The 22,186-nt window shown below is 41.2% G+C and overlaps 1 protein-coding gene across 4 annotated transcripts in view; it reads right to left on the bottom strand.

The window, feature by feature from the left end:
• Positions 1-328: 328 nt before the first annotated feature.
• Positions 329-22,186, bottom strand: part of REXO5 (RNA exonuclease 5) — a 27,348-nt gene continuing 5,490 nt past the window's right edge. For all 4 annotated transcript variants that reach the window (XM_039490911.1, XM_039490910.1, XM_039490912.1 and 1 more), the window contains 19 exons: positions 20,652-20,817; positions 18,404-18,525; positions 17,841-17,967; positions 16,275-16,362; positions 14,359-14,508; positions 14,056-14,144; positions 13,044-13,159; positions 12,286-12,424; positions 11,418-11,512; positions 9,955-10,057; positions 9,132-9,271; positions 8,638-8,746; positions 8,196-8,306; positions 7,947-8,084; positions 7,332-7,424; positions 5,910-6,129; positions 5,029-5,231; positions 4,135-4,244; positions 329-514 (listed from right to left, as the gene is read on the bottom strand). In XM_039490911.1, coding sequence (XP_039346845.1) covers positions 445-514; positions 4,135-4,244; positions 5,029-5,231; positions 5,910-6,129; positions 7,332-7,424; positions 7,947-8,084; positions 8,196-8,306; positions 8,638-8,746; positions 9,132-9,271; positions 9,955-10,057; positions 11,418-11,512; positions 12,286-12,424; positions 13,044-13,159; positions 14,056-14,144; positions 14,359-14,508; positions 16,275-16,362; positions 17,841-17,967; positions 18,404-18,525; positions 20,652-20,798 — 2,370 coding nt within the window. In that variant the 5' untranslated portion in view covers positions 20,799-20,817 and the 3' untranslated portion in view covers positions 329-444. The remainder of the gene's footprint in view (positions 515-4,134; positions 4,245-5,028; positions 5,232-5,909; positions 6,130-7,331; positions 7,425-7,946; positions 8,085-8,195; positions 8,307-8,637; positions 8,747-9,131; positions 9,272-9,954; positions 10,058-11,417; positions 11,513-12,285; positions 12,425-13,043; positions 13,160-14,055; positions 14,145-14,358; positions 14,509-16,274; positions 16,363-17,840; positions 17,968-18,403; positions 18,526-20,651; positions 20,818-22,186) is intronic.

The following is a 22,186-nucleotide window of genomic DNA, read 5'->3' as shown; positions in this document are numbered from 1 at the left end:
GAGGCCCAATTTCCAGAGACTCCACAACACCGGTATAGAGTTCCTACAACCTCAAAGCAGCTTTCTTGGGGGACAGATGTACGTTAATTTTGCATAGTCTGTCTGTCAAGGATCGGCCAAGTGAACACAGCCCAGCTGACAAGTGTCCTTACAAGCCCTTTACAGATAGGGACCATTCAGCTTCTAGAAAAATTGACCACCCTAGCTTACCGGTTTTGCCTTAGCAGTCTCTGCACACACACAAAGCTCCCTAAGCACTGAGCTGGCTACGAGCCTGCCAAAAGTACCAAAGCTAGAAGTGTCAATAGAAGAAGGGGTTGCTGCACTAACAGTTTTGAATTGTTTTTATTTTTAAATGTTAAAGTACACTGGCAGAGCCTCTTGTTCTTGGGGTATAGAATTAATTTTAAAAAATCTTAAGACTTTTTTCTAAAACCTGGCAGTCTAACAGGCACTACTCCTGCTTTCTTCCTTTATTCCCATCAGACCAAGGCCAGAGAATGATCCATGAACACTGCAACATAAAGAAGAGAAATCTGTTACTCCGTTCTTCAGAGCAAATGGTCAGTTGCAGTAAGTTAGCAGCTAATCACCATTCATCATGGTGACACCATCCAGCTTCAAGAGGCTGAAGAACTAGGCTATGGTCTTGTAAGGAAGTAGGTGGATTTACCCAAGAAAGGTTGTAGTGTATTCATTATAACAATAAAATGTATCTGGGACTAGCTTCTCCCTTAGGTGGGAAAGCCACAGGAGGGTTCATACTCCTTTTTTCTTGCTATGAGAGGAAACTTCTCCCAAGACTGGACAGTGGCTCCATTCTCCTGAGCCAGGGGATACGCTGAGTGTCATGGTCTAAGGCCTGGTCTACACTGGGGGGGGGTGTCGAACTAAGGTACGCAAGTTCAGCTACGCGAACAGCGTAGCAGAACTCGAACTACCTTAGTTCGAACTACTCACCCGTCCAGACGCCGCGGGATCGAAGTCCGCGGCTCCCCTGTCGACTCCGCCACCGCCCTTCGCGGTGGTGGAGTTCCGGAGTCGACGGGAGCGCCTTCGGAGTTCGATATATCGCGTCTAGATGAGACGCGATATATCGAACTCCGAGAAGTCGAACGCTACCCGCCGACCCGGGTGGGTAGTATAGACGTAGCCTAAGGCTGCCATTCGGTCCCTGCTGATGCAGCTATGTCCCACAGACTGTTCTGCCAATGGGTCTGATCCTTGCAGCAGGCACCCTTGTTCAGGCCCATTGCTTGCCTCCCCCTTCGTTGTGCATGGGACTCAGCAGGAACTAACAGTTTGGAAGTGGTGAGACTACTGTTATGTGCAGGGTTATGAGGGGAAATGTGATAGGGAGAGTGAATCCAACCTCGAGTCTGGACCCTACAGCGGGTTTCTCAGGGGGGCCCATGCACAAAGAGCTCTTTTCTACACTCTCCCACTTGAGCTCTGAGTAATTAGGGAAAAAAAGCTGAGGTCTTCATCAGCAAATCACATGTAGGGGAAAATACAGCAATTAATTCACAGGTGCTCTCCACAATCTCAGACTTATCTGCAGCAAAATGACTGCATATACCCATAAAACCTCCTTCAAACATGATTCTACACCCAGGGCTTATGTTCAAAGGACAGAGAAGAGAATTCAAAAAGAGAGCCTACAGCAGCTTATCCCAGTTCAGGCTTCCCCGGGGCTGATTAGGTAAGGCAGTCTTCCACATGGAGCTTAGCAAAAAATACACTTGCACTAGACTGCATATAGCAACTGTTGTAGCATCACTGCACTGTGAATCCCTTGCTGGAGCTCTGAACAGCCAAACCAGTCTATTTAGTACACAAAGGGGCTGATAAGCAATTGAAAAATTAACTCCTGATGTTACAGCAAGGTGATGCAGGATATCTGCATGCAATAAACCGAGCGTCTAAACTAAAACAAGGTATCATTAGAGCTAGCCAGCCTCCTTACTGTTACCTTGTAGCTGAATTAACAACCAATATATTATTAGTCAATTTATTTGACAAGGTAAGCCACTTAGCTTAATGCCCACGTAGTCCTGACTTGAGCATAGGGCCATACCAAATGTGGATGGACTAAAGTAAATTGCATCTGTGCTTCTGGTTAAGAACCTGATTAGAATCAACAGACTATGCGAGATAGAGCAGCAATGTCAACAGGACCCATGTGATCCATCCTGACAAGTAACAAGAGTCAACAGAAGCAAGAGTAACTTTTTAATACTGTTGTAGTCTGTTCTCTTTTACCCTGCATTAAGTGTCAATGGAGTGAGCAAACACCAGCAGAACTGCAATCCATGAGCTGCATAAGATGCTCAGGCAAGTGAGGAGATTCAGGGGTTAGGACACTATCCTAGAACTTGGGAGACAAGGGTTCAACTCCTTGCTCCCCCCAGAGTTCCTATGGGACCTCAGGCAAGTCACTTGGCCTCTCTGTGTAAAATGGAGATAATCCTCCCAGTGGTGATGTGAAGATAAAGATGGTCAGACACTCAGATACTGTGGTGATGGGGCCATAAAAGTACCTTAAGCTGCAACTATGTGCAGCCCTGATCTAAATTCATTCATCTGAAGTCCAAGTTAAACCCAAGTATGTATTTGTCCCAGTCTCACTCTGGCAGAGAATAACCTTCAAAGACAACTCTGTTTGGTATGGAAGATGGTGCAAACACCTCATTGACAGCACACCGATCTCTTTACTTCCAAAACCCCTTTCACAGACGGCAAAGAGCACATGTGGTCAGGCAAGAGCTCATTCAGAGAAGCCTCTGACACATTTAATTTCACCTTATGCCCTTTTTTCTTATACAAGAAAAGGTAAATATTAAATGTTCTCTGCATCTCCATGAAATGATCATGCCTTTGGAAGATGAATGAAAGCCAAGAACATAACTGAACCAAATGATCCAATCTCTATCTGAATGGAATAGGGAGACTGCTGAATTAGCTCTGGAGTAGAGGGAAGATTTAACTGAAATAAGTACATAGCCAAGGGCAAGGTCTCTGGCTAACAAAAGTGAAGTTTGAATGCACCTGAATTTTTCTAATTCATAATATCAAGTTACCATTCTAAGTAGTTTGAAATTACATAGCCTGTTTAGAATGCTGAAAATCCATCATCTAACAGCATCCAACAAACCGGCTTTGAGAACACATGGAGCCTTTCAAGTTCAGTAAGTCCTGTTACCACTCAATGGGTATTCAATGGCTTAGGAAGAATACGCTGGTTATAAAATCACAGAAATGTACTGGAAGGGACCTTATTATGTCATCTAGTCCAGTCCCCTTCTCTGAGGCAGGGCTACATTTTATCTAAACCATCCCTGACAGGAGTTTGTCTAACCTGTTCTTAAAAATCTCCAGTGACGGAGATTCCACAGCCTCCATAGGTAATTTGTTCCAGTGCTTAACTAGTATGTTTTTCCTAATGTCTACTCTGACCTAAATCTTCCTTGCTGCAATTTAAGCTTGTTGCTTCTTGTCCTATCCGTGGTGATTAAGGAGAACAATTTATCACCCTCCTCTTCCCACCAGATGAGATCAAGTCAAAGATGAAGCATATAGGTAAGGACTGTGTAAGGAAGTGCGCACACCTGCTGCCTGGGCTGTAGCTGTTATATTTATAAATGCAAAACTACAGTTTCAGAGATCAGTTGGCCTCTCTAGTGCCAACCTGCCCCTTTATGTGAGTGCTTGAAACTACATTCATTTAAAATAGGAGGGGGTGTGGGGAGAAATCTGTATTGAAGACAGGAAGGCAAGGGAAGGGTGACAACTGAAATGAGAAGAATTTCCTTGGCAGTTTTTAGCAAATTGAGGTATGGAGGCCTAATCTGAGCCTCCATCATATCACAATCTGTTTCAATGCTCTGGCTCAACTAGAAGTTATAGGCCTGAGGCAGTGTTTACTGGATACAATTTTATTCAGCATGCATGTTATGCAAGAAGTCAAACTAGATGATCCTCATAGTCCCTTCTGGCCTTACAAGCTATGATTCTATGAAGACTCCCCTTCACCCCCCTTGTCCAGTGTTAAATTTCATTGTAATGCAGGAAATACTAACTTGCTTGGCAATACGTTGTTCTCTGACCACTTTGAAAACTATTTGTAAATATTACCTGTTCACACCTGGCAACAGAACGACACAAAGTGTATTATTCTCCAAACTTCTATAGAGCTTTTTGATACCGTGGTCTAACTTCTTCAGCTTTTTCCTTAGGTCTTGCTCCTGGGTAGAATAGGAACAGAATGGTACTACTATTAGATCCTATTGTCCTAGGTTTTATCAGCAATCCAATTATGACTGCTGCCTTGAAAGCAGTTGGACTCACTACCGTTCTTACTGGATGTGAATGTACAACATGCAAACTAGCAATCTTTTGTTGGCAGTCTCTGTGACCAGGATAGATGGTTGGTACTTTATCTTGTCATTCCTAGGGGGTCTCTCCCGGCTGGAGTTGAAGCATGGTGCCTGGGAAGCTGTGGGGAATCACAGGACTGTTGCAAACTGATTTGCAATTTTATCCAGTAAAGATTATTTGTTCTTTCCTTTGAGGTACTCAACCATGGAGATCCCCATCAATCTACACTCTTTATTAATGTGTGACCTCCTCCTTTTCATGTTTCTCCCCATATATTTTATTTTAACAGTGGGTATTTTTGCTTTTGAAAAATGTAGATCTCTGATTCCTGTGTAGCATTGTATTCTGCTGAAACCAGTTGCACTGGTCTTTTGAATTTGTCTGTTGAGCAGATTCTATACCAAAACATGTAATACATTCCATCTTCAAGCTGCTTTACAAATATTAATTCCTTCTTAACCACCCCTCTGCCCCCAGAATAAGGTAAACCCATTCTATAGACAGGAATCTGAAGTTAAACATTTTGTCCAAAGCCATAGAAGGTCAGTGTCTGACCTATGATTGGAAAGTCTGATTTCCCAGCTCCCAGAGCTGTATTCATTCCACTTTACCTTGCCTTATGATTTACTGTGACAAAGGGATTTAACTCACAGAGGTAGATAGTTGTTCCTTTTTCCCATGTAGGATGTGATGTGCCAGCTGAATAGGCTTCCCATCGTTATGGGCCATATGACAAATCCATCTGTGGAGGTGGCTAGGAGTGAGAGCTTTTCTACTTTGCAGTCGGCTGCCTTCAGCTCCTTGCCTGTTTATATCTTGAAGAGCCTCTAGGGCACTTTCTGAGGTTTGAAACTCTTAAAAGAAAAGAAAAAAAAAACACCACAAGTACCCTAGGTCAGCAGTCGTAGTTCAGAAAGCGACTCTGCATTCTCAGCACCCAGAGGGCAAAGCTATGGCATATGGGAGACTAGGCCTAGAGTCACTGTCGTAGCACAGTCTCACAAGGGGATCATCATCTTCTGCTTCAATCTAAGCATCGGTCTCTGTAAAGCCACAGGTCCAAATTGCAGTGGAGTCTGTTCGGCATTTCAGCCATCCCGGGGTAGGGCAGCTGAATTCTACACAGCTTACTGGCTGGATGTCTTTTTAGATGAGACCAGAAACAGAGTTCCTGACAAACAAGCCATGGCACTTTGTCAGCCTGCATGGCAGCCATCTTCCACCCTCGGGGAATTTCAGTGCTGGAGTGGGGATATAGTTTGTGAAGCACTTCGGAACTCCCCTCGATGCAGAAGCTATTAATATCTAAACTAGTATTAATTTTTTATAAACTCCTGTATGTTTAAAGCAAAATGTAGCTACATGAGTGACTGGGATTAGGCAGCTGGCTAGAAACGATCCAATGACAACGCATAGTGTCACCTTACTCTGAGCTACAGAGAGTATAATCTCCACTAACTTCAATGGGAGGCCCAAGTGAGGAGTTTCTGCAAAATCAGGCCTATTGGGTGTTGTGTGCTACATTTACTTACTCAGGAAACAGTAATTTCTGTGCTTCCCTCTTTTGAGATCCCTAGGCCAGAAAAGAGCTTGCAGGTCTTTCAAATGACTGAATTTCTCATGCAAGTCTGTCTCAGTTAGGGTTTTCTTCAGCCCCGCCACATAAATCACACCTTCGTTTTCAATATCCATTTCTAGCTCTTTTATCAGCATGTCACAGTCTAGCATCATCACAGTGACGGGTCTCTGAACCTGGGTGTATCAAATGGAAATACATGTAACGTGCCAGTCTGAGCTGTTTTAGGGACTATGGGTCTCAGGAATTCTACCTTCGACTTACAAATTACATTTTCCCCCAGAAATCTGACAGACAAGTTCGTCTAAAGAAAATGAGTGCGTCTGCTGCTCTCTAAACATTCCTTGGGCTAGCTGAGCCAATCAACTCCCCAGCTGCACCTGGAGGAGGAGGAGCCAGGGAGCAGGGATTAATTAGATGAGGCTCAGCTGGATGGGAACAGAAAGGGCCTGAACAAAATCCAGGGGCTGCAGAGAAGTAGAATACAGTCAAACCCTGGGAGAAGGGAGGGTGTTTGGCACTATAGAGGGTAGTGCACAGTTACTTCCTGGAAGGAGGGAGTTTGGGCTGGAGAGGGGGAGAGAGCCATGGAAAGGCTATGGGTTAGGGCAGACCTTGGCTGCTGATAAGAGGGCCCTGGGACTGGAATCCAGAGTAGAGAGCAGGCCTAGGTCCCCCTACCAGTCACTGGGGAAGTGGCAAAGACCAGGCAGTGGAGAGCAGACTGCCTGGGACAGTTTGTGCTGAAGATTTTGATACCCCAGAATGGGGGAACATGCATAGTGACCTTCCCAGAGGTCCACATTATGAAGAAGGAGCAGCTAGTGTTGCAGAGACAGGTTGAGCGACCACCAAAGCAGCACATAGCACCTGGAAGGAGCTAATTCCCCAGAGCAGCCAGGAGGCGTCATCCTTAAGAGGGGCAGATAATCTTAAATGCATCACTTATAATTAGATGGTAAGAATCTAGTACAAAGAATTACTGACTATATACCATCTTGATAGATGGCCAGATCTAGACATAGCAAGATTGAGACCAGGGCACCCTGGCAACCTTAACTAATAGTCATTGAGGACATCTAGTAACCCTGAACCCTAAGGAGGGTTTACATTCAGAACATAAGACTGGGAGCCAGGATTCCTGGTTCTTACATTGACTTGCTGTACAATCTGGGGGAAGTCGCAACCAAATCTCTCCATCTGTAAAATGGTTTTAATTACTTCTGTAAACTTTACAGGTGTTGTGAGGCCTAGTTCATTAATGCTGGTAATGTTCTTTGAGATCCTCAGATGAAAGAGGCTATAAAAGTACTTCATGTCCATATTTTAATGTCTTACGTTGAATATAATTCAGGCTTTTAGCACATGCTTATAATACCTTAATGCAGGACCCTGCAACATCAGCTCCATTCAGACTTTCCATAGCAAGTTGAGCAGCTTCTAATACTTCATACTGGATACAGATGTGGGGCTTTTAAAAGGAAGAATATTAAGCTGAGTCTTCTATTACAATTACAGTACCCCTCTCCTTTCACAAATAAGTATTTAACAGGTTGTTGGAAGATATCCTAAGAAGCCTTTCATAGTCTATATGTAATACATTAAAGACACAGCATTAAATAGGATGTTTCATTGCTTTAACTTAACTCACAACCCATTGTTTTGCCATTAAGGGCCTTAATACTCTTCCCTCCACTAAGGAGAGAAAATTTCCATTGCCCCAGTATAAGGCTTCTTATCCTGGACAGTTTCTTTGAAAGACCACTGTTTGAGCTAGTAGCACAACAAGGGTGGAGTTACACCATACTGGCTGTTTACCATAGCTTTTCCACAATGAGTTCTTGGCGGTGCTGACCGCACTGCCAAATGAGCAATCAATGTTTAAACTGTACCATCTCCACCCCTCCATTGAGCCCATCACCTAGTAAAACTAAACAGTGACTTTGTATGTCAGCAAGTTAACATAGTTAAAAGGATTCTCTCTGTTATTCACCTGGTGTGTTTCAGTGAGCACAGTGAGTGAGTGGATAGGACCACACTTCTTAAATTCTCTTCTTAAAGTCTTCAGGCAAAAGTCTTTATCAAATGGACCTGCATAGACAGTCAGCATATCAGCTAGCTTGATTCTCATCTGTAGGAATACAAGTTAATGCTGGGATTTTACAAAACAAAGAATCTGAAAAGTGCTGGGTCCCTCTCCAAGCTCAGCTTTAAAGAATATTCTAGGATATAGCTTTGTTACCTTTTCACAAACTTCAGCAACAAGGTCTGGTGCAACATGCTCTGAACGCAAAGCGAACTGAATGATACTGAATGAGGACAGAGGAACTTCTTGTATAGCTCTTTTAAGTATCTACGGGGGAAAAAATTCACACAGTCATGATGGTCAAGGTGTGCAGTCAAGTGGTTAAAGCAGGGGACTGCAAATGAGAACTTTTAGCTTCTAATTCCCAACTTTGCCTCTCATTTGCCCATAAAATGGGCATATTTCAGGACAATACAGGATCAAAATGTATTTTCAAAGATGACAAAACCGATTCATCCAAGGAAGCATTAAGACTGTTGCTGAAACTTACCATTTTAGGTTACTCAACTTTTTTAAATGCAAAAAACCCACTCAAGAATGTGTAGAACTTCTATTTCTTAAATACATATTTAGAACAATCTGTTCTAAGTTCACTTACCTGTTTGTTTGAAGTGCTCAGACTGTTCTGACACAAGCCAGAAGAGGCTAGTTCCTTTCTGCTCAAAAGGAGAGTTTTTTGGCCAGTAGCATTCAAATGGTCTAAAAAACTAACAGAGTCATGGTAAATATTAACTCATCTTTAAAACTAACTTTTAGTTTAGACTGAATTAGAAACCTTTGAGAAAGTATTTTTTTTTAAATGCTAGTTCTCCTTGGAAGAGAATTTTTAAAACTAACAAACTTTCCACTGCCTGAAAATACTCATCTTGTGTCCTGAATATATTAAAAAAAGAGAATCACATAAAATTCACTGCTGAAGTAATCTAAGCCTTTTAATTTTTAAAAATGGTTAGATTAGGTGTAACTCAATAGCAAGTAATATATTTTGAGGGGAAGAGAGAAATATCATTTTGATGTAAAACAATGTATTATTATGATTTCACAAAGAACTGACGCCAATGAAATGGCTATGTATGCATTAGGAAGTCCTACCGCCATGGTTGGTGTATGCTTGGAGGTTCACTTGACTGCTTCTGGATTCCATTCTGTTGCAGTTGTAATGCAGATTTTTGCTGTGATAACTCCATCCGATTTGGGGCTGACAGCACCGTCTCCAAATTTAGTTCTACTACCTAGAAAGACAAAAACACACTAATTCCTTTTCAAGGTACTTTTCAAGCACACAGCATTCATGGGCATCAATCTAGCAATGTGTCTCCATAAAGTCATCTCTGATTTAGAATTGGAAGCCAAGGATTTGGGAGATAGACTTGTGCATAATAGCCAATCCCCTGCAATTGTGAAAGCATACAAGTGCCTTAAATTAGCAAAAGACATGGAAAAAGAACTGGAACCAAAATGGGTAATATTGAAAACAGGGAAAAGACCAATAACATGAGCATAATAGAGAAACTAGAGGGATTAAAAAAAAACCACCCAGGATATATTTTGGAGCATTCCTGAAGATCAGCCAATTTCTACCAAGATTGATAGTGTCCCTGTACACTCCACAAGTAGGGAATGCAGCTCCCAGAGACGATAGCAGTCCTGGTTCAGCAAAGCCCGTTAACATGTGCCTGACTCTAAGCACATCAATGGTCCCACTAAAGTCAATAGGAAGCTTACATGCTTAAAGCATAATTATCTTCCTGGATCAGGGTCCAAGTGCACAATTATCCTAATAAAAAGAAACGATGAAACAATCAACTTTTTTTTTTCCCCTTAAGAGGGCTACAAACTATATATATTGAGCTTTTTAAGTTCTTTTTTAATAAAAACTAATGAAAATACATTAATATCCTACAAAGTTACATACCTTTCTGGGTCCCTGGTCAATAAAGTATTGAAGCAATTCAATTGCAGCTTCAGCATCTTCTGTTGGATCATGACCAACTTTATTTTCACACTGAATTTCCTTCCTAAAATGTCAAAGTAAAACATACACAAAGGGTACCAGTTTTCACACCCTAAATGATATAGTACTTAGTTTTTCAGAAACCTCGTAGCTTGTTCTTTTCAGGTGGTATATTTATCCCTGTGCTCAAAGACTGTTGTATTTCAATTATCTTTGAAACCGTGTTCTTCTGAAATGTTCCAAAAGCCATTGAAATATATAAAGAATTTCTGCAATGTTCAATATTGCTTATAACTGTTAAAGATTTCATAGATGCCTTGGACTATATTGTGCTTTGACAGACCTTAGCCATCCTTATCTTCAACCAGCTACACTCGGCTAGTTTCCCCATCTCATAATTTGCATGTAGTACAGCAGTCTCTCCTCTCATCTCACCAAACCATTACTACTAAAGAATACATTATGTCTACAAAACATACTATAGAATGTTTGCTGGCATGCTATGGAATATCATTTAAAAACTCAAAATAAACTTGTCAAAGCACAATTTCTGAAACATTACCCTTACTTGCTGTATTCACTTTCTTGCTAATCTGAAATGAGTCTCCTAGTCATGTGTGTGAATTAGACACAACAAAGTGTTGAAAAAGAGTATCCTGGCCTCTTAGATGAAAGATTCAGCAGCTCACAATTAACAGAATTAGAGGACGCATGGTCTTGTAGTTGAGGCACTGGACTGGGAGTTAGGAGATCTGGGTTCAATTCTAGCTAGGCTACATAGTCACTGTATGATTTAGGCAAGTCACTTAACCTCTCTGCTACCATTCCCCTACCTGTAACATGGAGATAGTAATCCCTGTCCACTTCAACTGTTTAATGTTCAGGGCAGGACTCTTAAGGTAAATCTACACTGTACCCTCACTGGCAGCAATATGTAGGGTATGTGGAGTCTTTCCCCACTGCCTCCCCTCTGCCAGAGCCTTTCTCCACACCAGAGAGAGGCTCCAGCAGCAGGGAGGCAGTGGGTCACTACACTGCTAAAATAGCAGCAGGCACTGCTTGGGTGTGGAGAGAGCCATGTAGGGTACGGTATACTCGATTCGCCTAAGCAGTGCCTCACCATCTACACTGCTATCTATACCTGTGCTTGGGGGGCTTGTAATGCCTGTACTCAGCACACTGCCATAAGGAGCGTGCAATGTAGACAAACCTTTACTGTGAATACATACATCACCTACTACTATTATAATTCACATTACATGTGTTATTTCATGTACATTATATAATCTGATTTCTTCCAAAACATATTGCGTTTTAGATAAACACTCATGCACCTGGTGTAATAATCGTGATTGGTAAAATATTACATAGTAGTACTGGTTATCCATTGGCATAAACTATGACAACACGGTAAAAAAACGTACCCTAAAACAGCTTTTGCTAAGAATTTCAGCTTGAACCGTCGACCTTTGTGTCTGGCAAAAAGCAATGAGGTGTCAATAACACTGGGGTGTATCATCTGGAGAAGAGAGAACATCACCAATAATATGAGTAAAGAACATCAGTATTATGGAATTGGGGTAGTAACACCACAGTTAACACTGTGATGGGCTTTCCATTAAAAGCCCATTCTTAACCCCATGATGGCCTCTTATGTTCCCTGGGGGATAAGGAAGAATTGACAGAATTCCATGTAGTGAAATACAAGGAGAACAGGTTGCAAATGCAGAGGTAAATCCTCCTATGTGCTGGGTTCCCCAATTGTTTCCTCACAGACCCTCTGACTATTGGCCCAGATTCCAGACATAAGAGGTCAGCTTTTTGCATGTTCATCATGTACATACAGGCCATAGGTGCCCAACAAAATACCCTACACATTACCACAAGACAGGTCTGAAATCCCCCTCTACTTAATATAAACTGGCAAAATGGCCACAGATTATGCTCTTCAGTTGTAGGATGATACATTATGGTCATTTAAATTTACCATACGAAAGATTTGTCTTTACCACAACACAATTAGGTGTACCCAGCAATGACTGAAGGGAAAGGAGGATATAGAGCTAAGGCTGCTGGTGAAGACTTTTACAGCCTTCTTACTTCTTGACTTCTGTGTTTTGTTTTTTTTTAGAAGACCTCATGTTTTAAATTTACACATTTTTACACCCTTAGGCCATCTCAAGAAAAGCCTGGTAAATAAATGAACCAGAATTATTTTGGTTCAAGTATGAAAAGCACCAGACCAAACAGGTCCAACAGGGCTGGGGGAAATCCTCGTAAGAGCATGCTCACTTGTAAAGCGTGGAGGTCGGCATTTAAGGAGTGACCCACTAATACCGCATCACGGGGAAGCAATTTCTTTAGCTTGTCCTGAATCTCTGGGAGTTTTGTTTTCACTGGAAGAAGAATCTTCCTTGTGATTCCTGAGTATCTTCAAAACAAAAATGGCAAATATAAACCAACATATTAGCAACTTCATTTACTAGAGATCATTTCAAGCAAGACACATAAAATACATAGATTACAAATGTGACCATGTCTGAATTATAACTGTGGCTTCCTGTATAAATTATTCTGCTGTGAGGAGGACATAGCACAGGGGGATTTATTAAACTGGTAAGGAAATGTTTTGGGGCCTGTTGGGTGAAAGAAGGCTGCTGAACGTAGCAGAAGGGATTTTCCAGATGTGCAAAAGTGTGAAATTGGGCCCAATCTTAAAATTTTGGGGATGAAATGTAGCTTGAATTGTGCCTGGTTTCATTATGAAAGTTCCTCACAGCTTGGCTCTTGGTACCTCTGAAAGTTAGTGAAATGATACACTCATTTTATAGAGCACAGGCCTGGATTGCTATCTCATGCTCTTACTACACCATGTCTTCTATAACAAGCAGTAAAAGAGTAACCTGTGCTGAATCATTAACCTGTAATCCAGGAACAGTGCAGAAAGCTAAGTGCATCAGACATTCTTGAAAGGCCACATGGACCAGACTCGGTCTGAATGGCTCTCACTTTTACAGGAGAGGCATGGAGGAAGTATATAGGCCGGATACCTGGTGAGGTAGTTCAGTATCTGGGTTTCAGGTTTTATAAGCTCATCCAAGATGCACCGACCCTCTGCATCCACCAGTGAGACTCGAGTTACTTCATTTCCTTTCTCAGTGAGGCACTAGCAAAAATAAAAAGAGAAAAGTCAGATCAGAAATCAGCACTGGGTTTATTGCCAATCGGTTGTCTCAAAATACCAGCAGATTAAAATCTGCTTTGATTACAGTAATTGCAATCACCACTAAAAATGTTACTAACCTGGAAGATTTACCATCTATTACTAGTTTTTAATAGTGCAGACAGTTCTGATTAATATTTGACGCCCATTACAAATGTAGCAGGTGCACATGAAATTGTAACACACAGTTAATCTTTAAGAGGAAGAACTGATCTCAGAATAACTTCATACTTTACACCCAGAGCGCCACAACTGATTGAATTTTGCAACTGCTCTGCCAAGAAGTGCTAAAGCAAGAGATGGGCCCACCTATTTAAAAAGGGCGCAGGTGATGCCAAAACAAGGCCCTTCTTCAAGGACCAATGCGCATGAAGGGGCAATCCTCAGCTCAGCACAGAGCCTGAACAACTGTGTTGGTGCTGGGGAAATGCGTAAGGAGAAGGAATCCTCCTCCTTCCCCATCTCTAGTGTGCAAAGGCTGCAACAGCCCCCATGATCCTCCTCATGTCCATTCTGCATAGCAGTGGATCCGCCTGTCCTGCCTCCTGCATGGTATGTAGGGAACCACTGCGGAGCTGAGTGTCGTGCTGGGAGCATTAACGCATATGTCTTGGCTATGCTGTATTTTTTTTTTGAGAACTCTCACTGGAGAGGCTGCCCTCGTGCTACTGATAGAAGAATTGCTGGTGCAGATGGCCAGCTGGTGTCTTTACAACTGTGTTTTTTTAGTAGAAATGCTCTAAAACACACAGAGGGTGGCTGGCTTTATTTTTGGAGCCAGTGGAGGTTGTACAACTCATTTCCTATCCTTCTTTAAGACAAGAAGTATTTTTTTATACCATTTCACAATCCAGCCCAAAGAGGGGGCTGCTGTCTGTCCTCGGGCTCTCGCATTGTGTGTGGACATAATTCTCACACCCAGGGGATCCTAGAAAGAAAAATAGAGAGATCTGAGAAGAAGAAGAAGAAGAAATCTGTCTCGTGTGACTCAGCAGGTATAGATGAGGAGAATGAAAGCCTCAAATGACTTTGGTAAAGAGCCTGCCTTGTGCAACTAAAACTCCCAGTGAAATCCAATAGGATTTATTGACTTTTTTAAATGTTTTAGGCTGGGATTTTTACCCAAATGTATATGGCCTGACCTTCTAAAGGATAATTGTATTTTCTCATCTCTTCCAAGGTTAGAATATAGCTGGTCAGACCATGCTTTTCCTCGCCGTATTTCTCAATGATCGGATCTTTTTGCAGGTCTGAGTTCTTAGAAATATGTCCACTAGAGGCAGAAGCTGAACCTATAATAAGAAATTGCACTTTTAAAAGCTGCCAACAAGTTCATACAGTATTTCTTAAGAGTGGATAAGCTACTGTACTTAACATGCACACTATCACATTTCACTTTGAGGGGTGGCAGACTTGATTAGCGGACAGAGCACTGGACTGGACTCAGATGACCTGGGTTCTATTCATGGCTCTGCCACTGACTTGCTAGGTAACCTTAGGCAAGTTGCTTCTTCTATCTCTGCATCAGTTTACCATCTCTAACATAGGGATAATGATCCTGCCCTGCTTTGATACATGCTAAGTATTCTAATTATTTAAAATTTCATCTCATCTGTGAGAAAGTATTGTTGCTATTAACTCCTCAAAACAAGCAGAAAGAGAGATCTTTCCACTAAGTGAGTGTTGCTCAAACTGTTTCAGTCGCCTCCGCTCCTCCATTAGTGCACAGCCAAGGCTTCCTCAGTGGCGGAGTTTGTGCTGAAGGTGAAGCTGGGGCTAGAGATGGAGAAGGAATGAGGGCGGAGCCAGGCAAGGGGTGGAGTGGAGCTGCAACTGGGGCCGGAGCGGAGAAGGAGTGAGGGCAGAGCAGGACTGGGAGGATGAACAGGTTCTGGGGAGGACTGAGGCTGGAAGCATGGTGCTCCCTTCCCGCCCCTGAGGGGACTGGCCCCGGCCCTACCACCTCTCCCCCACTACTCCCAAAGTTCCTGTGCACCCCAGTTTGGGGATAACTCCACTAGGTGACACTAAGGATATGTGTTACACTAGGAAAATACAAGTTCTAACAAAGGTGTTTGTTACAGTGTCTATTGAACTATCCAAGTTATTTTTTATCCATTGTCATAGTACGTGACAAACAGAATGGATTTTATCCACACAATCCCCCTGGGAAATAAGGCGGTATTTGCCACTTTTAAAGGGGAATGGAGGCACAGGGTAAGTTAAATGACTTGCCCAAGGTCACAGAGGAAGCCTGTAAATTAGGACTGAACCTAGGTCTCCTGACACCCCGTCCAGTCCCCAGATTACCAGACTAAAACAAGCCTTTCTGTCGTTATGTTTGAAGTCACATAAAGAAGCATAACTTCAGGAAAAACTTATCTGAAACTCCAGTCTGTGACTATAGCTTATTGTCCAGATTTTAGAAAACTTTACCTATTAATACATTACAAAGTAAAACTTGCTAATTCATCCATTCAGGGCCCGATTCAGTATTCTTTGCACTGAGAACTTCACTTTGCACTGACTTTAAGTGGAGTTTTGAGTGTGTAAACAGTGCAAGACCGATCCATAAAATTACAGTTAGGATCACAAGGAATATAAATAATGAGAAGCCAGCTGTCAACACACTGTAGTTTATCTAGTTCACTGTCCAGCATAACATAGAATTATTACTGAGACTAATGCAGAAGTCAATAAATGAATACCTAACGAGCCTGAATCTATTTCAGAGATCTTTCTCTTATAAAATACATTTTAGAATGATAGTGTAAACTTACAACAGCTTCAGAAGAGAAAAATCTGCAGCTTTAATATCCCTTTCACAATTTTGTTGTTGTAAACTTCCTTCACATTTACTTTTGATAATAAGCAAAACAGACTAATAGAAATTAGCTAGAGACATTTATTTCAGAGTTAAACCTGTGATTAGTTGTATCTTGTAATCCTGCATAAACTATATTTAGTTTAAAATTGATTGCATAGGATACAAACAGACTCAAAACATCCTCTGAAATGGGTAAACAATTCTTGAAACTGACAGTGCAAAGGGAGGTACCTGGTATGCTGTTCTGATGTTTCATACTTATGCCTTCTCCACACACACTAGCTATAAAATTAGCTGAAGTAGGCGGTAAACTGAATCTCTGTTATCGAACAAAAAAGAAAACATGTTAAAGGACTTTGCTGCACAAACAAAAGTAAAATATTTCAAAATTAAATTAACAAGTAAGGAACAGTACCTCCTACTACTATGGAAATTCTGACACTTTATCTTTCCCCATGCCAAATTTGCCACTAGTGTAATTCCACTCAAGTCAAAGAAGGGTAAGTATACAAGACTAACTTAAGTTAGAGACAGAGGGGGCTCAGTGGTTCAATGCAATTTTTTGTGTTTAAGTCAGTATGATTTGCAACTAACTTCTTTCACTTTAACTAACTTCTTGAGAAACTGCTCATGACATGTTTCAGAGGGGTAGCCGTGTTAGTCCTTCTGGCACCTTAGAGAAATTTGTTAGTCTCTAAGGTGCTACAAAGACTCCTCGTTGTTTTTGCTCATGACATGATGCTCCATAAATCCACAATCTGCACACCATATTCTTAAGTGAAATGCTGTTAATTGTTAAAGCAGTAAGAGTTAAGGAACAAGCAGCAGTGAAAACTAAAGTGACCTTTATTAAAAAAATATGATCATAATTAGCTTTGCAGCTGCCTGATCCCACCCAATCTTCCTGTCACAAGCTTCCACCTCTGTTCCAGATGGACCACCCCTTTCCCTCTACTGCCGAGAAATACTGCTGTCTCATTATTCACTTATTTCTGGGTTTCTCCCATCATTTATGAAGAACAATACATTTTCAAGGGAATATCACAATGATTTAGCTGAATAATACAGGACTCTCTTCTAGCTACTCAATTATCATATTATAGCCTTGACTTTCCAGAGGCAATCAGTACAGCATCTCATTGGCAGAAGCAGAACTGATGGTTCCTTGTTCCTGGAAAGTTAGGAAACTGCTCTAAATTAGAAACATATGTTTGCTGCAGCTAAGGGAGAATTTCCTAAGATTTTACTGATTCAAAGCACACTGTTAAAATAAATAAGACATATAAAGGGGATTAAATGTAGCTGGGCAAATTAAAAGAACTTTACTACATCCTGCCTCAGCAATAATCTCTTCAAGGAACAGGAGGAATTGTTACCATAAAACACAGCATTGTTTGCAAACACTAAGGGACAGATCCTCAGCTGGTGAACCTCTGCCAATTTATACCCGCTGACAGCAAGTCCTAAGTCTCCTGAGATATATTTAGAATATCCTCACCCTCTTGAAGATGCAGAAATTATTATACATGTAGTGTGGAACTGTTGATGTATTTTATTTCACATTTTATGACTTCAAAAACTGCAAATCTTTAATCACTCTGCTTCTAATATCAGAGCTTGATCCTTTGTCCTGGGCTAACAGCAGGTAGGAAGGGAGGGAATCTCTCATATTGCCCCTTGGGATTCAGGGATGTCCACTTCCCATTGGGAGGAGAATAAGTTCACTGTAGCAGTTAAACCACTGGAGCACTGTTGGCTGAAAAAAGCTTACTTGGTAGCAACAGTTTGGGGACTTACATGTTGAAATGCCCTTCTGAGATGTTTGAACTGCAAATAGAACCTGTAGAAATAGAGCTGGCTGACTTCCTGAAGAACAATAACCACAACCTTAGCCAGGTGTCTTCGGTGATAAATACGGCACCAGCTGCATTAGAAACAAAGCAATATAGTTATCAATACTTTAAAATTAAACAAACATAGGACCAGTTCTGTTCCCATGTAAGTCACTGGCAAAGCTCCCACTGACTTCCGTAAGAACAGAATCTAGCCCTTTATCTTATGTATTGGTCCATACAAGCACATCATCATGTAAACAACGTACATGGGGAAGACAGAGCTCTGAGCTTTACTGTAGTATTCATCCCCATAACCTGCCTCATGAACATGTTCATCAAAATGAGTACACAATCAAAATCTAGCTATTTAATTTAATTATCTATAAAATTGTCACCATATTGGCCATCGATGTTGCAAAAATAATCAGGATATTTAAAAACAGTACTTATATGCCTTTAGGTAGGTTAGCATATGTACAGTAGCATGGGACGTGATTGTGTCCAGACTATAAACAAATACTATACCTGGGTTGAGCTGCATTGTGACGTTTTCCCAAAGCTGCGTACTTTAGGAACTCATATACCTGTTCATGGCTGATTTCACAATCTTCACCAAACAACCCAGCTGACAAGTGGGATTTCTTCTCCTGCAAAAAGTGAGTGCAAGCAAAGAACTATTTACATGCCCTACTAAGTAAATAATGTAGAGGTTCAGTGGAAAAAATGAAGCCAATTGTATTGCAAAAGGGAATCTTAATGCTATTGGGGTGATAGGACCAAGAACATTTAAAACACTATTTCCTATCGCTAGGTTTCCCTAAATCATTAGGCAACAGTCTCCTTTTGGATCACATGGTATTATTATTAGTTAAATAGGTAATAATTGGAGATATACCAATCTCCTAGAACTGGAAGGGACTTTGAAAGGTCGTTGAGTCCAGCCCCCTGCCTTCACTAGCAGGACCAATTTTTGCCCCAGATCCCTAAGTGGCCTCCTCAAGGATTGAACTCACAACCCTGGGTTTAGCAGGCCAACGCTCAAACCACTGAGCTATCCCTCCCCACTAGTTACTAGTTACAGTAGCTTAGGTGCCCCAGTCAGGGACTCTGCTCTCTAGCTCTGGACAAATATACAATTAAGAAACTTTCCCTGCTCAATAGAGCACGCAATCTAGGTTAACTCAGTTGCGGTATTCTGCCCTCTCTCCACATCTCTCATTGCCATCAGTGGAGTTGTGCTCATGTAAACCAGGGCTAAATCTGTGTCCCTTTCATGCAGGTTTACTTGTTTAAACCTCTCTCATAATAATAGTTATTACGGTTCATAATAATAGTTTCTCATCTATCATGCTAGGTTGGACAAATATGTAATGACACTTTTAATGAACCCTAATGAAAGAGCTACAAAATAGTCCAGCAGCAGTTTCCATTAACAAAGTCTACCTGGCAACTAGCAGGTATTTAGACACTTCAGTCTCTAATCAGGTGCAAGTAAGACTCAGCTCATGTCTGATATGCTTATAATTATATGCTTATAATTTCCCCAGAGTGGATACTACGCTCGAGTATCTAATGTATTGTGCAATAATTGCTTTGGGCTGACTTGTGTCATATGACCTTGTGCTATGTAAAATTACTGATGTAATCTGATGCAACGCTGCTCAAAGATGTACTTTTCTTTAAAAAGCATATAGTTGTTCGGTGTGGATCATGTTTATTTTTTATGAAACTTTCTTAAAAACATTCGTATTTTCTAGCAGAAGATTTTAAAGTGGAGATTCAAGGTTTCAAGTTTTTGCAGCAGGAACAAAATTTATTATTACATCTACAACTAATAATATACAACACATACTTTATTATTATTATAGTCAATTCTTACTACTACTACTACTACTACTACTAAAATGCCTATACAAGGCTCTCGGTGCCCTAACAAGAAATTAGTAATACAATAAAATCTCAGCAGCATTAAAATAATCATTTCGAACAGCCAGCCGCCTACATTTATCATATCATCATTCTACAAAACAAACCCTCAACCGTCTTCAAAAACCCATAACTTTTGAACAGCTGTGTTATTTCACAGCTGGCACAGATGTGAAAAATTACAAATCTCCCTGAAAAATGTGGAATTCAAACTTTCCACGAGTTTAGCATGTATTGTGCATGTGCTGAGAAAAGGCTGAGAGATGCAGATGTGACTGACTGACTGATACGGAGATATGCGTTTTGGAGGCAGGCTGGGCTGAGGCCTTGGCTAGAGCCACCTAGCCTACTCCTGGGTTCTCTCAAACAGAGCTTGCAGATCAGGCCACCTAAAGCAGCTAGGTGAGAAGGGAAAGGAACATGCAACATCTTAGGAGAAAAGGGATGTGACTCTTGAAAAGAAAACAGGATAGGTATTTTTAAGGGGGGGAGAGCTGTGTGCTTTTTTCTCCTAAATTCTTAAACCTTCTTATCCCTCCTCCCGCTCCACTTTCAAAGGTCTCATCTGCAGGCTCATCCTGGGAGAAACCAGGAGCAGGAGAGTAGAGAGGAATTATACACTCTGGACTAGTAATTGTAAAAAAGATCTGTACAGAGTCATATATAATATGGAATATATAATAGCAGGGAGTTTGACTTTTGCCACACCATTCATGAGGAATAAAAGCAAAAACACCTCTTCAGAAGGAAGCGATCATGAGTTGAAAATGAGCTAATAGATATAACTATGATGGATCTCCACCTACATACATGTGTAATATAACAAATTATTGATTCCACTGATTACCTTACGTTGGTGCTGGTTTTGGCAAGTGTCTTCATCTACCTTCCTTTTCTTTTTAGTTTTCTGGGGTTCTCCCACTTCTTCATTACATTCATGGGACCGTTTGTGTCCAATTATGCAGGTTGCCTCACCCATTTCATTTGCAAACATTGCTTAGAACAGACTGTGCCTACATTTAAAAAAAAACAGAAATCAGTCACACTCTTGATAATGGGTTTTACAGTTAAAAACAAGCCCAGTCATAATTTCATTTGTAATATGATGTGAATTTAACTGTGTGACCCAAGAACTTGTTTATGCCAGCTGGAATGTTCTGGTTCTGGTACATACATTCTGGTTCACCAAAGAATATTGTGTGAACAGCTACACTACAGCTATTCAATAGGGTTTTTAAATAAAAGCCAGGGTCACAATGGTCATTAAAATCATTGTGCAGTGTATGTATAGCTACTAGGTAGGGAATTATGCATATATACTGATAATATGTTCTTTGCATCTGTATCAAGGTATGAGTCACCAGCAGAGGATAAAACAACAGATTAGTGTCAGACAAGAGACATTTATTCACTTGTGTCTCTGTCAGGATGTAAATTAAGCATTGTAAGCTAACACAATGGAAACCTATGTGTATATACCAAATCAAAAAAGAGATGTGTAGTCCATAGGGAAGCAGCATGCAGGAAAAATAAGCCACTGGTGGTTATCCTTTCTGTGAGTTCAGACAATGAACTTTGGGGAGTATAAGTAAAAGGGGATTGGTCCTGCTTTGAGCAGGGGGTTGGACTAGATGACCTCCTGAGGTCCCTTCCAACCCTGATATTCTATGATAACCTCTCTGAAAAGGCAAAGACAACATCCCCTTATTCAGCACCTAGGAATTAAACAGGCAGTGCGTTTACATTCATGAATATGAAATCTCAGCCAGCCTTGCTTGAAATGCTGCAGAGGACTTTGGGGTGAGATAAATTTCTTTAGACAGGGCATTAAACTCTTAGCTAAATTTAGCCTCTAGAGAGCATGTTATGATTTTGTTTTATATGTACCCATTTGTTTCCAATATTCTTATTAACTACCCCTTGAATCTTTGGTAATAAAGTGAAACCAAGGATAAGTTTATCTCAGTGCTGTAGTATTAAGTTAGTTACTGATCCTGAGCTGAATCATACAAGCTGGTGCATACACTGTTCCTTTGGGGACAGCAGACCTGGTACTTCTGTGGATAAGGGGCTGGGCACTACAGGGAAATGCTTCAAAGGGACTCAAGGACTGGGGTGTACCCGCTATTAACCTACAAAGCAAAATAAGGGCCCGTATTGCCCAGAGGAGAATGCTTGGGTGGTAACAAGCTGGTGGGTTCAGGGACGAAACACTCTAACTACAAGCAAGTTCCCCTCACACTGGGGGCAGGGGGAACAAGGTAACTCACAATCCTGGGTACCCCAAAAACCGTCACAGAGTATAGCATTGTTGTAAGCACGCCTTGGTTCCCATTTAAACATTGATATTTCTTGGGTTAAGCACAACAATGGATTGGATCA

This window comes from Mauremys reevesii, linkage group 10, assembly GCF_016161935.1.
Source record: "Mauremys reevesii isolate NIE-2019 linkage group 10, ASM1616193v1, whole genome shotgun sequence".
Lineage (NCBI taxonomy): Eukaryota > Metazoa > Chordata > Testudines > Geoemydidae > Mauremys > Mauremys reevesii.
This window is presented reverse-complemented; position numbering and strand designations above follow the sequence as displayed.